Below are 14,372 nucleotides of genomic sequence, written 5' to 3'. Positions count from 1 at the left end.
TTATAAAAAACACAAACAAAAGGTTAATCTAAAGGAGAGAAACAAAAAAGGCTTCAAGTATCACGTGGTGTGAAAAACATAATGCTAAATAAAAGTGACTGCTTTTTTCCATCTTGTATTTAATGACGAGTAAATTCTGGTTTTCACGATCACAGGCATCTCCATAGATTAATTTCAGTATTTTATATCTATGATGCCCTCAGTTAACTACTACATAAAAAGTGTGTTAGAGGTTCTGAAAATGGTATTAAAACGCTTGAAATAGTCCGCAGAGTATCTTTTCAGTGATGCAAACTCTTTTGCTGACGTTACTCAGAATAGGCATATAGCAAGTAGCTGTGAGGTTCATCCTTAAGGAGGTGGTACTCCTTGAAACCACAGGAAACTAGCTTCAAGGTGAAGTCTGTGATTGTAATCCCATACACTTCTTTTGTGTTCATTCTTAAACGAATGTGTACAAAATAACTCTCTCTCTCTATGTCCAGATAGGAACAACAGTTTGTGTTGGATTTAACACATTCATTTTAGGTGTTCATGCGCAGCCCTGGCTCCAAAGACCAGCCAATCAGTGCAGTGCACTAGTCGCACAGTGAGGGGTAATTTTGTTTGTAATCTCTTCATTTGTAGATACATGAAAGCGTTTTGTGAGCACAATTTCCTATTACGTACCTTGAGTCTTCAGAAGTGATGCTTGACCAACATCCTCATAAACCGCCAGGTCATAATGGCTCAGCTCACAAATGTTGGACCCCATCAGCCTGCAGGTCCTATGCATACTGCAGACACTTTCTCATGGATACCTCCAATGTTCCTGGTCAATAGTGAACTTAAGCACCCCCAATTCAAAATGTATACTTTTTTGGGAGGCATCATATATGTAATATACACAGTTGTTTATGTGTATATTTGTTTGCTGGTCAGAATTTGCAATGTTTATCATTTTCACTGCTGCATATTTTTCAACTGACAAGTTCTTCAACTCAAACTTCGACAATGTCCTGGTAACTGGTAAAATAGGGTTCATATCCCCAATTTTGAAGGCAAATTCCAGAATGCAGTAAGCATTCTGGAAGTACTCAAGTCTCCATGGTACTCTGTTATCTGTAATACTACTAGCCTACATTAAGGTATGAATTGGAAATGACCAGAGCATCCAGATTAAAAAATTGTGTAAGACCACCTGCTTATCTTAATTCACAAACAATTGTGGGAGTATGCAATGTATTTCAACTGTCAAAGCAGCTTTTATTCATTGAAAATGTACATTTACAAGAGTATAAACAACAGATTATGGACCACATTTTGACAGGTGTATTTCAAACGTTGCTAATGTGAAGCATTGATGTTCATCACTGAAGATCAGGTATTTTGTTTTTACTCTCAAACAAAGTGGGGTGAATCTGAGTGATTCACAAACAGCATGCCAGTGCTGTATTAAACTCAGATGCAGTCCTTGATTTAAAAAGAAGAGGAAACATCCACACACATTCTGTTCTTCACAGCCTCTCCACTATGAGTATCAATACATAGTATATTTTTATACATACAGTTCATTTGGAAGGTAGCCTTGCTATATTAGGTGTATAACTCAAAAAGAAAAAATGCCCTTATGATCCTTTTTTTTTGGTATAGTACGGAATATAGGCATGTTATTGTAATACTGTGCAAGTCTATTTCTTTTCTTCCTTCTTGTCTGCCACAACTTCTGAGATATCATCCTCCCTCAGAGTTCTGCACCTGGCCTCCATGTTGGTGATCCTCTGCTTGAGTCTCTTCTGACTGTCGGCCCAGTCGACCATCAGTTTCTTCAGCTTGGCGGTCATAACATCCAGATTGCCCTCCAGGTGGTCGATCTTCTCCTCCATGTCTTTGGGGTCTCCGGCTGCATTGGCCAGCTCCATGTCGATCAGGTTGTCCTTCATCAGGATGGCTGTCCCCTTCTCTGCGATAGCCTTCTTGGTTTCAGGGTACTCCAGGAGCGCTTCCATGAGATCGTCCTTGGAGAGGGCAAAGAGGTCGGAGTAGCCCACACTTCGGATGTTGGCCGTTCGCCTGTTGCCGGCTTTACTGCCCTTAATACCGAGGATACTGATCTCCCCAAAGTAGGCCCCATCACTCAACACAACAAACTGTGTCACCCCATCGTCTGCCACCACAGCCAGCTTGCCCTCTTTGATGATGTACATCTCGCGTCCAATATCTCCTTTCTTACAGATGTAGTCACCAGGGCTGAATACCTGCGGTTGAAGCTTTAGTACCAACTCAATGAGCAGACCCACTTCACAGTCCTGGAAGATGCGCACCTTACGGAGTGTGTCCATGTGTACGTTGATGGCGATCTCGGCCTTCAGCTTGTCAGGGAGATTCTTGAGCACCTCCTTCTCATCGCAGGTCTTCTTCTCTGTCCAGAGGTAATCGAACCACTTGACCACCCGGGCCTCCAGGTCCTTGGTGACCTTACGGAACTGCATGTACTGCTTGATGGAGTCAATCTTTGCCTGGAACTCAGCGCGGGAAGCATTCATGTTGGAAATCATGGCACCAACGTTACCGACAATGGTAGCGAAGATCAGCACACCGATTAGGAAGTCAGCAACGACAAAAAGGTACTCAATATCCCTCACTGGCGGTGGCGTCTCTCCAATTGTGGTAAGGGTGAGGGTAGACCAGTAGAGACAGTAGATGTATTTTCTGGCAAGTCGGCCATATTCGGGGTGACTGATGTTGGGGTAGACCCAAGTGTCGGAGCCGAAGCCAAGGATTTTGGAGATGGCGTAGAAGATGCAGGCGTTCCAGTGGATGATGATCAAGATGTACAACACAAGGTTGCTGATACGGAAAATGTTAGGGTAGTTGGTTCTGGTCTCAGTCCGGTCAAAAAACTCGAAGAGCCTTGCCATTTTGAACAGACGGTTGAAACGAACCTCGGGATTGTCATAGCCCAAGTAAATCATAAGTATGTCTGTTGGGAACATTGATACCATGTCGTATTTGAACTGTTGCGTTCCTTTGTAGTGTTCCTTTAGCTTTGCTATATCTTTCACTAACAGGCCTTGTTCCAAGAAACCTGTGAAAGATAACAAGCAGTTGTAATTATACACATACTCATGTATATTCTTGTTAAAGGTTTATTCATGGCCCTTTCTGGCATTTATTGATAGGACAGTGGAGAGAGACAGACTGGAAATGAGTGGGAGAGAGATGGGTGAGTGAGACTGAGAAATGTCCTCAGGTCTGACTTCTAACCTGGGTCAAAGAGTATAGATATATAATAATATATATAATATAGTACTTCTATACTCTTTGCCTGGGTCCTCATAGGCACTGGGTTTGCACTAACAGCTCTCCCTCTCCAGCACTTTCCGGTCAAAATGAATGCTCAATTGAAAATTCTTTCTTTTTTTTTTTTTTTACCTGTCCTTGATCTCACAAATGTGTCCATGTAGTAGATCACATCTGCACCGTAGTCAAGAACAATCCAAAGGTAGGTATTGCGCGATTGTAGTTCATTAAAGCAAGCCCTGTGGAAACATAGGATTGTTAAAACTTTGGAACCTGGAAAAAGAACACTACTCTCTAAATTTCTGGAATATATCTCACTTCATTGTTACACGTGATCAGATTTATCGTCTTGGCCTTGAAATAGATTTGTTTCTTTTTACAAACATTATTATTTGCAACTGTGCATGAACAAATATATTAAATACATTAAAACATGATCTGAAGGCAAACCTTGTGATGAGCAACATCAAATTGTAAAATGCTGGAACAGCAACTACTGTTAGCCAGCGGTAGTACAAGTCTGTGGAAGGATCCATAATCCAGTATTCCTTCCTAAAACACAAAATCAAAACAATGTTGAAATAATCAATGGAACAGACTGAAATGTTCTTTTTTTATACTACATGCTAAAGAGATTGTTCTTTGTTCTACGTAATTCTCTACTGCTGTACTTACGGAGGTTCTTCTTTCTTTTTATCATCCTTTTTGTCATCTTTCTTGTCATCCTTTTTCTCATCTTTCTTCTCGTCTTTCTTCTCATCTTTCTTCTCATCTTTTTTCTCGTCTTTCTTCTCGTCTTTCTTCTCGTCTTTTTTTTCGTCTTTTTCATCCTTTTTCTCATCTTTCTTTATTTCATCTTTTTTGTCATCTTTTTTGCTAAAGAGAAGGAAGACCAAACAATTCATTCAGACACAATGTATATTCATCTTATATTCAGATATAGTCTAATATGGTCTGAAAGTCTCAGCAGGACTGACAAAAGAATTAGTTTGTACAGATACACCAGAATTTACACCAGAAACCACATTTTTCAGTGTACCTTATTGCTAAAGTAGATTTGAAAGGAAGCCTCGAAGCATCTTTCCAAAGCATTTAGAAAATCCGAACAGCGCTTATCATTAAATCTTTCACTAGGGATCTTCCGAAGCAAAAAAGGACAATCCAAACACAGCCATACAGTAGATATCAACTCCCCTCAAGGTGGCAATCAACACCCAAGATTTCAGCCAGTAGGGGGCAGTGGTACTCTCACTTTGACTTCAGATGCACTACAGTAGCACATAGGGACGATTGACTACCAGTAATCAATTGCAGGTTATGATGATTTTACTTACTCATCTGTGTTGTTGCAGTTGTTCATATTATAGGTGGCAAGAGGCCATTGGCTGACATGACTGGAAAAGAGAGATATGAAGGGTTCAATTTAACATTTAAGTATAATGACAACAAATTATAGCATATCTTTATTTTCTTCCTGTTAGGATATAGTGTAAATTATCTACATACACAAAAATACTTTTAGAGTCCATTTCAGTCCATGATATGATACAAAAATACAAATAACAGCAATCTTGCCTTGCTGAATATCCGTTTGCACTATAAAGAAGTGCATTATCCTCTATCATCAATCACGGACTAGAATGCAGTAATATAGCACTTTCCTACACCACAGAACATTGTGGTGCTTTACAAGTGCTTTACAAGTTACCGCCTCACACACACACACACACACACACACACACACACACACACACACACACACACACACACACAGTAACATGGCCAGCTAAACACCAAGCAACTGTCTAAAATGGGCAGACTCACTTCCTCCGGCGTAAGTGGAGGGCCTGTTCTCTGGTCTCGATGCAGGCCTCTTGGGCCTCCTCCACCTGGGAGTGCTCCATGATGGAGGTGCGTCTCTCGTCCTGGCCGGAGGACATCCAGCCTTGGACCATGTGCACGAATCGCGACACTCTGATGAGTCAAAGCAGAAATAAAGGCTTTAGGCTTCAAAATGTAAGCATTTCAATAAATAGCATACCATTATGTAATGACCATACTGATCTGTGATTTTCAAATAACACACCACCTTTATTCATGAAGGTCCAGTTCTAAAGAAGCATTATATGGTCGACTTAAGTATTTCATCAACTAGTTTAAAATTCTCTCATCATATTCTAACCTGTGCATTTCCAATATGATATCCACCACCACCACATAAAAAAGTTTTTCTCTTTGTTACTCCCTCCCCTCCTACTCCATCATCCAGCCATAATCATCTCACCTCACCAGGCCTGGCTAATGTTTATGTGAATATAAAAAACACCTTAGCCCCTATAAAACAAGAGTATGCCTATTTTATTTGATGAAATACTATATTAATGAGTTATTAGGTTTTTGCATAATGCCTAAAATCTAAATAACTGCACCAGCAGCGCACAATGACGCTAGCACCGAACAGTTTCATGGGAAATTAATAGTCTCTGTTTGCAAATCGAGGGCTGAGGTCCAAAGGGGCGTAAGTGACATTTCATCAACTTTACAGGAGAGCCAAAACAAATCTAACTGCTTCTATATGTTCACAGTTAAAGACCTTTGATTTTTGTTCAACAACTATATATTTATAAATATTTTACTTCTATAATTTTGTCAGCTAAGAGAGCTCATCAAGAGCTTTATGGTGATATATATATTTCAATTTTGACCAAAATGTCACACGCCCCTTTGGTTCTCAGCCCTCGAAATATTCTGAGCCAAATAAGGCACCTCTCGTTCCATTATAATTAAGTACATATCTTGTTAATGTCAATGTCAATGTCAATGTCAATTTATTTATATAGCACATTTAAAAAAAACAACCACAGTTGACCAAAGTGCTGTAAAATAAATTAAAATAAAAATAACATAAAAGTAAAGTAAAATAATTATAAAATAACTTTAAAGAAACATAGTAAAGTTAAAGTTAAGTTAAATATTCGTATATTATTGTTAATTTCTGGAAGCTTCATGCACTTCAGCTTCTTCATTCTTCTTGCACTCCTCATCATAATCTCCCTTTTTAATCTACGACTAACAGCATACTGTAAATGATGATGGCTTAAAAAGATAGATTGAACAAAGTGAAACACTGACAGCCATTCAAGTGTGTCATTGTGTAACTGTCATCTTACCTTGACATGGCTCCTGTGCCAGTAAACGAGTCTTGTTGAGACCATGGTAGATCCTCATATTCCCTGATAAAGAATATGACATTAACATTACATTTACATGTATTCATTTAGCAGCCTCTTTTATCCAAAGCCACTTGCAACAATAAAGATTAACATTCATGCTACATTGCAAAGGAGACCTTACAGTAGGTAACAATAATACAACAACAGTAAATGCTACTACCAGAGAATGAGTTTAAGTACTAGTACTAGTCAAGTATGGTGGAAGGAGATAGTTATAGAAGGTGAAGGAGGTAGAGGACGATAGAAAAGGAAGTGCACGTGAAGTTTATGTTAAAGGTACACTTAGAATACACTTGTTGTAACACTTTTTGGAAGTGTTGGGAGCGGAGGTATACTCTCTGACATTTTGAGCACTCTTGTCATTTATCAATTGTAAGTCTATGATATTCAGTCTACATGTAATATCATAGTTGGTCATAAAAGGTATAAGTACATGCCTGAATGGAATCAACACTCTCTCACCATAACACCTAATATATTGGATCTTGTACCACTGGCTTGGTATATTGCCTTCAAGAGTATTTGCTCGACAGCATTTCACATAAAAATCTATACAATATCTTGTGTCTGTGTGAAAGAGTGTGTGTCTATGTGTATGTGCCCAGAGACACACGTGTTTATGTTCTCTGACCTCTCTTCACCGCTCTCAATCTGTTCTAGGTCACGTGTGTCAGGTGACAAAGGGGAGGGAGAGGACTGCTGGGTGCAGATCTTTGGCATGGCTTCTTGCTCTAGGCCAGCCGCCTGCTTCGGCTGTTCAAGGAAGCCTGTGGGTGAGAAAAGAGTTGTGTTAGCGCAGCCCAAATACACACAGCTGTGAACAGGTTGGAAAGATGACCTTGGTCAGCTACAGAGTAAGGAGAGGACAGGAAGTACAGTACAGTACACAGTCTGTCACAGCAAACAATTTACAACACTTTTGTAAATACTCAAGGGCTTTTACACTGATGACCCTCATACAAATTGATCAAATCCAGTTCACTTGATTCTATGATTGTTATGATACAATATGCTTCTTGAACCTCTACAACATCATTTTACATGACACCAAACTAAACTGTGCAAACATCCAAAGGTCCTAGAAATATCTAGAGAGGAGGTATTCAGAAAGTTGCCATTGTACAGTTGTGCCTCATATCTTAAGATTGTGTAGCTAAACATCAATAACATCTCAAGGCTGATGCTTGCTGTTGTCTTTGTTGTCCATTCTTGAAATGGAGTGCACCTTTTTTATGCAAAATGCTATTATAAAACTAGATAGTCAGTTATTGTTTAAGGTGTATAGGTGTGTGTATGTGTGTGTGTGTGGGGGGGGGGGGCATGTGTGTACTAAGTTGAAGTGTACTAAGTTTACATTCTGCTGACCTGGGGGCAATTCCAAGAAGGTGGTTTAGTGAGAAACCAGGGTAAGTTAACTCAGAGTAAGAGGCAGACCTACAACAAGAGTCCTATGGCATTGCTTTCTTTGGAGAAAGAAGCCATACAGCTCTTCTATTAGGAGGTGTACCCCTTATCTTACCCTGGCCTGTCACTAAACCACATACTTGCAATGCCCCCCAGAGGCTTGGAGGGTGGGTAAGTATAACTCCGAGTGTCTAAAACAGGGTGGGTAAGTATAACCCTTTCTATTTTGTCCACCACATGGCATTAGGATTGCAAGAGATTACCGAGCTTTGTCTGTCCATGGCCCAAGCAAAACAACGCTCAACCTTTTGATTCTGCGGCCTGGGAGCTACATCTACAAACGTAAACACTCCCTGAAACAAACAGGCCAAGGGGGTCAGGTGGGTTGATGTCGTCCTTATTTCTCACCCCCTTAAATCACGGTCAGAAATATCGCTCCACACACATAGAGTGAGCTGTATGCCTCTTGAGGTGTCCCCTTGGTGTAGGTTACGTAACTAGGCTAGATGTCTTCAACTGAATGTCTTCCACAATATCCACGTGCTTGTTCAATTTGCTCCATCACCCTCACTTTCCAGATTTGTCTTCTTCGTTTGCTCTTCAGTGTGTGATTTGGCCCACCACATTTATATCGCTGATTCACTCTTAATTTTCTAATTATAGCAAAGGTCTAACTCTGGGTATAGGCTGGTTGTCAAGGAGCACACAACTCAAAGAGCTTATACTAATGAGATTACCTGCACACAGCAGAACCAATGCTGGCTAATGTGCTTGGGAAGGCTCTGCCTGGGGATGCATCAGCATTATGCATTCAAATATCAAATACACACACGTGTCTAATATGTACAGTATTATCAGTAAACCCCATTTCTTCACCTCCACTGACCCGTGACTGCATACATTGTATAGCATGCACTAACCTGTGCTGATCTTTGCCGAGATTGCCAAGTACACAGTGAACATAGGCTATCTTATCAAGTAGGCTATCTTGTTCTTGGATATTGGTTAACTGTTGATCCAAACCTGGAAGCATTATGAAGCATGTCAATATAAATTCTTGAGGTTTTGCTAATTAAGCTAAGTGCCATATTGAAAAGTCAGTTCGACCCTTAGTACAGCAAACCCGTATGCATAATGTAACTCATCAAACGTAGGTAGACTAGGCCTACTTTGGAAAGTTAATGAAAGCCTAGGTGGCATCTGTAATATCTTTTAACTAGTTTTACATAAAAGTCAACATTCAACTTGAATCATAACGTTTTAGAGATATCATCAACCCGGTAGTTTTCGTCAACGTAATAAATTAAACGCTTGATGTTCTCTCTGATAGCTATGCAGAAAGCAAACTAGCTCGTAAAGCAAGAAGCAACATCTGTTTTACACGTTTTTAAAATATCTTGACAGGAAAAAGTGTTGACTTTGTTACCTTTATGTCGACCATAAAACCGCTTCTTTCCGTCTTGCCAATAGGTGAAGAGTTTAGTTCAAAATCCTCTCATGCACCTTGAGGTAATCCCATTTGAATAGTTACAATCCCGTGTTTCTTCACATACATTTACTTCCACTCAGTTCAAAAATCAAAACATTTTCTCTGCAGTGAAATCTCCATCTCAATAACAGTCAGTTAATTTGCTTTTTACAAGTATCGGACAATATCAGCACCACTGAACGCGAACAGCTCCCTGGTAAGTAACGGCTGGTATTCCCTCCTCCCTCCTCCCATTCAAAATGCGATTTGTCACGCACCTCCCTCTGTGCACACTGTAGGCCTAGTTTGTGTGTGTTCTTATCAAACAGTTGGTCATATCAACATGGATGTGTACATGAGCTAAATGGATGCATTACATGTCATTCACTTAATATGAATGTCAAATATTTTGAATAGCCTAAAGCTTAACTGTAACTAAACATAATTCACCATTATTCAGTCATGAATTTTTTCAAATGTTATTTATGTTCTACTGATAGAGTGATATCAGAATATTATGCTCTTCTGGAAATCATATTGCTACTTATTCATAATTCTTATATGCACATTCATAACTTTTTGATGCACATTCATAACTTTTTCCTCATCATATTTATTGTGTAAAGTATGCAATTGTTTGACATTATCTTAAATGTTTATTTGTTATTAATTACACTGCATGTTACAGACTAGTCTTAGTCAACTAACAACCAAGTCAGTTTTTTTCTCACTTCAGACAAACCCGGGCATTAACAGAAACACGTAACCCCCACCCTCCATACATCAGCTGTTGCCTTGGATATCCACAACAAGGCAGACGGTACTGTTGGATGCTTTTGAAGATACACAGCAAGTGTGAAAAGGTTGCGCACCTTTCCAGAAGGTGCTCTCACCCACTCGTGCACGTTCAGAGACACCACCCATTCGTGTCCTCCCCCAGGGTAGGGGCAATCCCTCCCAGCAATCTGGAGAACAGTGGCTGTAGCTCCTAATCTTAGTTTAGCCTAAGTGTGTCCCTGAGCCACCTAATGCTTTTCCCTGGACGTGGTGTTAAGCACTTCTCATGCAGGACTTAAAACAGCAAAGAGGTATTCAGACCTTCAGAGGAGAATAAATCAAAGCTTGGCACTGAACAGATAGAACAAGGTGGTGGATACCACACACCACCTGTGAGAACTGTCATTGTATTGAATTTTATAAATACATTTATAGGCTTGTATGTTAACATATACCTTGGGAAGGGTATGTGAATGGTGGCAAATGCATGCATACGATCTTCTGCATGCATACGACTGTTGTCATGAGGCCAGCTTCATGATTTTTCAATAGAGAGTAAATGTCATAAACGATAGATCACAGAGGAATATACTGCTATAGAAAACACTTCCCCTTTCTTTGAAAGCACTTTATGCTTTTGAAAATGTTCCCCTCTATCTCCCCTTGTGGTGTTAAGTCACAAGAGGAAGAAAAAGTATCACACATGTGTGTGTGTGTGTGTGTGTGTGTGTGTGTGTGTGTGTGTGTGTGTGTGTGTGTCTAATGTTGTCATCTGTGTCTATAGAATTCCTAAAGTACCATGATTTGTTTGGGCTTACTGTTGAATGTTTAATACTTACATCATCAACAATATTCCATACTTACCAGCCCCGTTACTCACCTCTCTTAAACTTACTCAGGGTAAATAAGGCTGCGTTTAAAATTCACTGCAGTGTTTCTGAAGCCATCCCAGAAGGCTTTGCTCTGCTACCAGACGGCCCATCTTTTAGCAGGGATAAGCAACGGCAAATGAGATTGGATCTAATCTTTTGATGTCATTTCAACCTGAAACCAGAGACACATGTCAGATGTCAGCAGTGTCCGCATGTGTCCTATAGGAGATGATAAAGCTAAAGAGTGTGATGTTATACCTTGTGGGTTTTGTTACTTGCAAAAGCACAGTGGGGTTTCTCTTCAACTCTCTCCCACAGTCTGATCCTATCAATTGGAATTAGAAAAAGAAAGACGATATTATGTTTCATTTCAGTCTGATTATGATGAAAGCTGAGGAACAGCAGTGAACATGAGGAAGTTATATCAACATATGAATTGCACTATCATTCTCCAAGAGATAATGCGAAAAATAATAAGTTAATATGGGTTGCAAAATATGTTGAATGAAATGTTGAATATGAATTGTTTTTCCTTTTGATGAGAGAAATGTTTATTTCAGACTCCAACTCTGCCTTCTGTGGTCCCTGCTTGATGAACATCGTGGTCGTCTCTAGACAGCAGCTTGTTTGACGTTGTTGTTGCTAAGTCTCAACTAATTGTTGGGCTCATGTGTATTCATAATTGGCTGGCCGACATTTGCTTGACTTCATTCAATCTCGCAGTCCGTATTTGTTGATTAATGCATGAATTCCCTGATGACGTCTCCTTAGTGCAGTCATGCTTTAGGGGGTTATCCCCTGGGTGATAGTTAGGCACTCTTTCCCTGATGCATCACTCAGTTTGTGCTACCCATATGGTGTGGATAGGCCTATTCATCCATTTATATCACAGAGATGTGTGTGATCTCACTGGGCCTTTAAGATCTCGACCCCGAGAGTGGATAGTTTGCGTTTTCTTTTGAAAAATAGCATAAAAAATTAACTGATTTTCACATCGGTATCATTCTTTTATGCACAACCACAAATGTCTCAGTGTTAATTAGTCAACTCTCCAGTCAATTCAGTGCCATTTTATTTCTGTTTCATTGCATATTAATATTATTGCCATTTTTTTACACTACACAAGAATTCTGACATCTCTGAATTCTCACCATGCCTTTATATATGCCCATGTGGGCGTGCAGCCCTCCATGATGGCTCCATAGGTTGCAGTGGCATCAGGAGTAGAAAAGGCCCAGAGGATGGGCCAGTCTCGGCAGAGCCCATGGTGCCCTTCAGCAATATTTCTGTAAGGTGTGTGTGGATTTTTTGCGGAACCCAATGAGTTTTTGAGGCTCATAAAACAGACTAGAGGGGTAGCTATAAATGCATCAATTACACAGCTTCTTAAGTGAACAACAAAAAAAAAATCAGGTAGTCAGAGATTTACAACTAAAATAATAATAATAATAATAATAAAAATCTGGGCAATCATTCTCAGTTTGTGATGTGAAGCTGAGTTCCGTCTTGTAACTCCTTTTAGCCATGCAAATGTCAGATTGATCAACTTTTTTCACCTGCCTGCTCTAACAACAAAAACAAATCACATCTAGCGACCAATCTGGGGACTGGCACAGTTTTGGCAACAACACCCTTTTCCCTTATCGAGCAATAGAATAAAAATCACTTTTCCCAATCTCTCAATAATGTCATATCTTAATTTGCCTTTCTATTCTGCTAATCTCATGATAGAACACAAATATGAGCATATGAGAATGAATACCCCTGGTGACAGATATGTAGAATAGAATAGAATAGAATATATACTTTTTTGATCCCGTGAGGGAAATTCAGTTCTCTGCATTTAACCCAATTTAACCGAATTAGTGAACACACAGCACACAGTGGCAAGTGAATGTGACATTCATTGTAATCAGTAACCCTGTAGTAGCTGTGCCTTGGTATTTCGGTTCGGAGAGGAAAAAACAAACAAAAAAAATCTGTCTTATGAATATAAATGAAGAACTTGTCAACTGCTTGGAGTGTTTATTCCCTAAGGTTTTCTGTGTTTTATTTAAGAAAAACTACTAACAGGCAGTTGCAAAAACACACATGGTTATCATCATGTGTTCTATTACACATGGTCAAAATGTGTTTCTGGCCACTATCGCCATAGTCATTTAACATCCTAATATGGTGACAACATCATCTCATGGTAAGCCTACTATGATTTAATTGGCTGAGTAGAGTTTTACAAAGACAACACTGCCCTCTGGGGTTAAGAGGAGTAACAACCTGAAATACCCAGTGTCCAGTAACATTTGTTTGTATTTTGTGTCTATCTTCAATATCTGAATTATATCCTAGTGAAACTATGAATAATTGTTTCAGACAAGCCCCAGCCAGTAAATATAATTAAATAACTGTTACATCAGTCCTTGGGTCCTTGTAGCCTAACCTTAGTGCTGTTATCAGATACAAACTATTTTAAGTTATGTGTGAAACCTTTTATGTGCAATAGGTTAGCCTACAATTTGCTTGCATGATTCAAAGTAGCCTATAGGCTACTTGTCGCTGTGGGTTCATTCAAGGCTAGGCTACTGTATTATAAAGTTCCAATGTAACATGCACCTTAAATGCCATAAGTGACATCTGCATAGTAACAACAAAATTACTCTTTATCTGGCAAACACAGTCATGTCCATCAGGAAAAGAAAATTGTGCTATAATACGAACCATAGGTAGGTGGTGCCGATGCAGTGCCGTGCAGTGTCCGGTGCAGGTCTTCATCAGCACGCTAATGTTTATATGTGCGAGCGGCGAAGGTTAAGCGTACACACAGGGACACACATACACATAGACGCGGCAGCATGGCGAACGCGCAAAGAACTCAGAGTCCTCACAAGCTGTCACAGAGAACAAAGTCAACATGCCTCCCGCTTTTTCAGCTTTTGTTTTTTGCTATCTTTCAGGTAGCACGGGCAAACAAGCAAGGTTGGTATTTTTTTGTTTGTATCTGGCAAATGGCACAAAGCAGCGGCAGTATTTAAAACTCGGTGTTGGATCAACTAGCTATGCTACTTGGCTAGCCGCATTAGCTAGCTGACAGGGTTTAACATTATATTCACTGGTTAGAAACGTGTTGCCTTTGTGTCAATCAATATAATTATCCAAGTGTCCATATGCAAGGTTTTATATCGTGCTGGTGTCAGTGTACTGTCGCTTGAGTCGCGTTTGAATGGTCAAAATGGTATGGATACATAGAGAACGGCAGGGCTTATAATTGTAGCTAGCTAGCAAGCAAGCAAGCATAGCTTCACTGCAAGTAAGCTAGCGAGCAGATAACGTTAAGCTAGC

At 39.8% G+C, this 14,372-nt stretch overlaps 2 protein-coding genes across 5 annotated transcripts in view; one reads left to right on the top strand and one right to left on the bottom strand.

The window, feature by feature from the left end:
* Window positions 1-1,220: 1,220 nt before the first annotated feature.
* LOC134071624 (cyclic nucleotide-gated channel cone photoreceptor subunit alpha-like) lies at window positions 1,221-13,968 on the bottom strand. Of its 4 annotated transcripts, none has more exons than XM_062528416.1 (12): window positions 13,752-13,968; window positions 12,188-12,322; window positions 11,295-11,361; window positions 11,045-11,208; window positions 7,147-7,282; window positions 6,453-6,515; window positions 5,107-5,256; window positions 4,617-4,676; window positions 3,958-4,158; window positions 3,733-3,834; window positions 3,415-3,521; window positions 1,221-3,067 (listed from the first exon to the last, which is right to left on the bottom strand). In XM_062528416.1, the coding sequence occupies exons 5-12, from the start codon at window positions 7,233-7,235 to the stop codon at window positions 1,671-1,673; spliced, it is 2,169 nt and encodes a 722-aa protein (XP_062384400.1). In that variant the 5' UTR covers window positions 7,236-7,282; window positions 11,045-11,208; window positions 11,295-11,361; window positions 12,188-12,322; window positions 13,752-13,968; the 3' UTR covers window positions 1,221-1,670. The 4 variants fall into 4 exon arrangements, with proteins under 4 accessions (XP_062384400.1, XP_062384401.1, XP_062384402.1 ...); XM_062528417.1 differs by having other exon boundaries at window positions 11,060-11,208; XM_062528418.1 differs by lacking the exon at window positions 12,188-12,322.
* Window positions 13,849-14,372, top strand: part of LOC134071623 (transmembrane protein 131-like) — a 40,869-nt gene continuing 40,345 nt past the window's right edge. The window contains exon 1 of the mRNA XM_062528415.1: window positions 13,849-14,009. Coding sequence (XP_062384399.1) covers window positions 13,886-14,009 — 124 coding nt within the window. The 5' untranslated portion in view covers window positions 13,849-13,885. The remainder of the gene's footprint in view (window positions 14,010-14,372) is intronic.

Source organism: Sardina pilchardus, chromosome 23 (assembly GCF_963854185.1).
Source record: "Sardina pilchardus chromosome 23, fSarPil1.1, whole genome shotgun sequence".
In the NCBI taxonomy this organism is placed as follows: Eukaryota; Metazoa; Chordata; class Actinopteri; order Clupeiformes; family Clupeidae; genus Sardina; species Sardina pilchardus.
This window is presented reverse-complemented; position numbering and strand designations above follow the sequence as displayed.

Coding starts and splice junctions, on each gene's coding strand:
- LOC134071624 (XM_062528416.1), bottom strand. CDS start 7,235: ATGCCAAAGATCTGCACCCAGCAGTCCTCTCCCTCCCCTTTGTCACCT. Junction 6,516..7,146: donor ATTGAGAGCGGTGAAGAGAG/GTCAGAGAACAT, acceptor ATTCTTTATCAG/GGAATATGAGGATCTACCAT. Junction 4,677..5,106: donor CTCCACTTACGCCGGAGGAA/GTGAGTCTGCCC, acceptor TCTCTTTTCCAG/TCATGTCAGCCAATGGCCTC.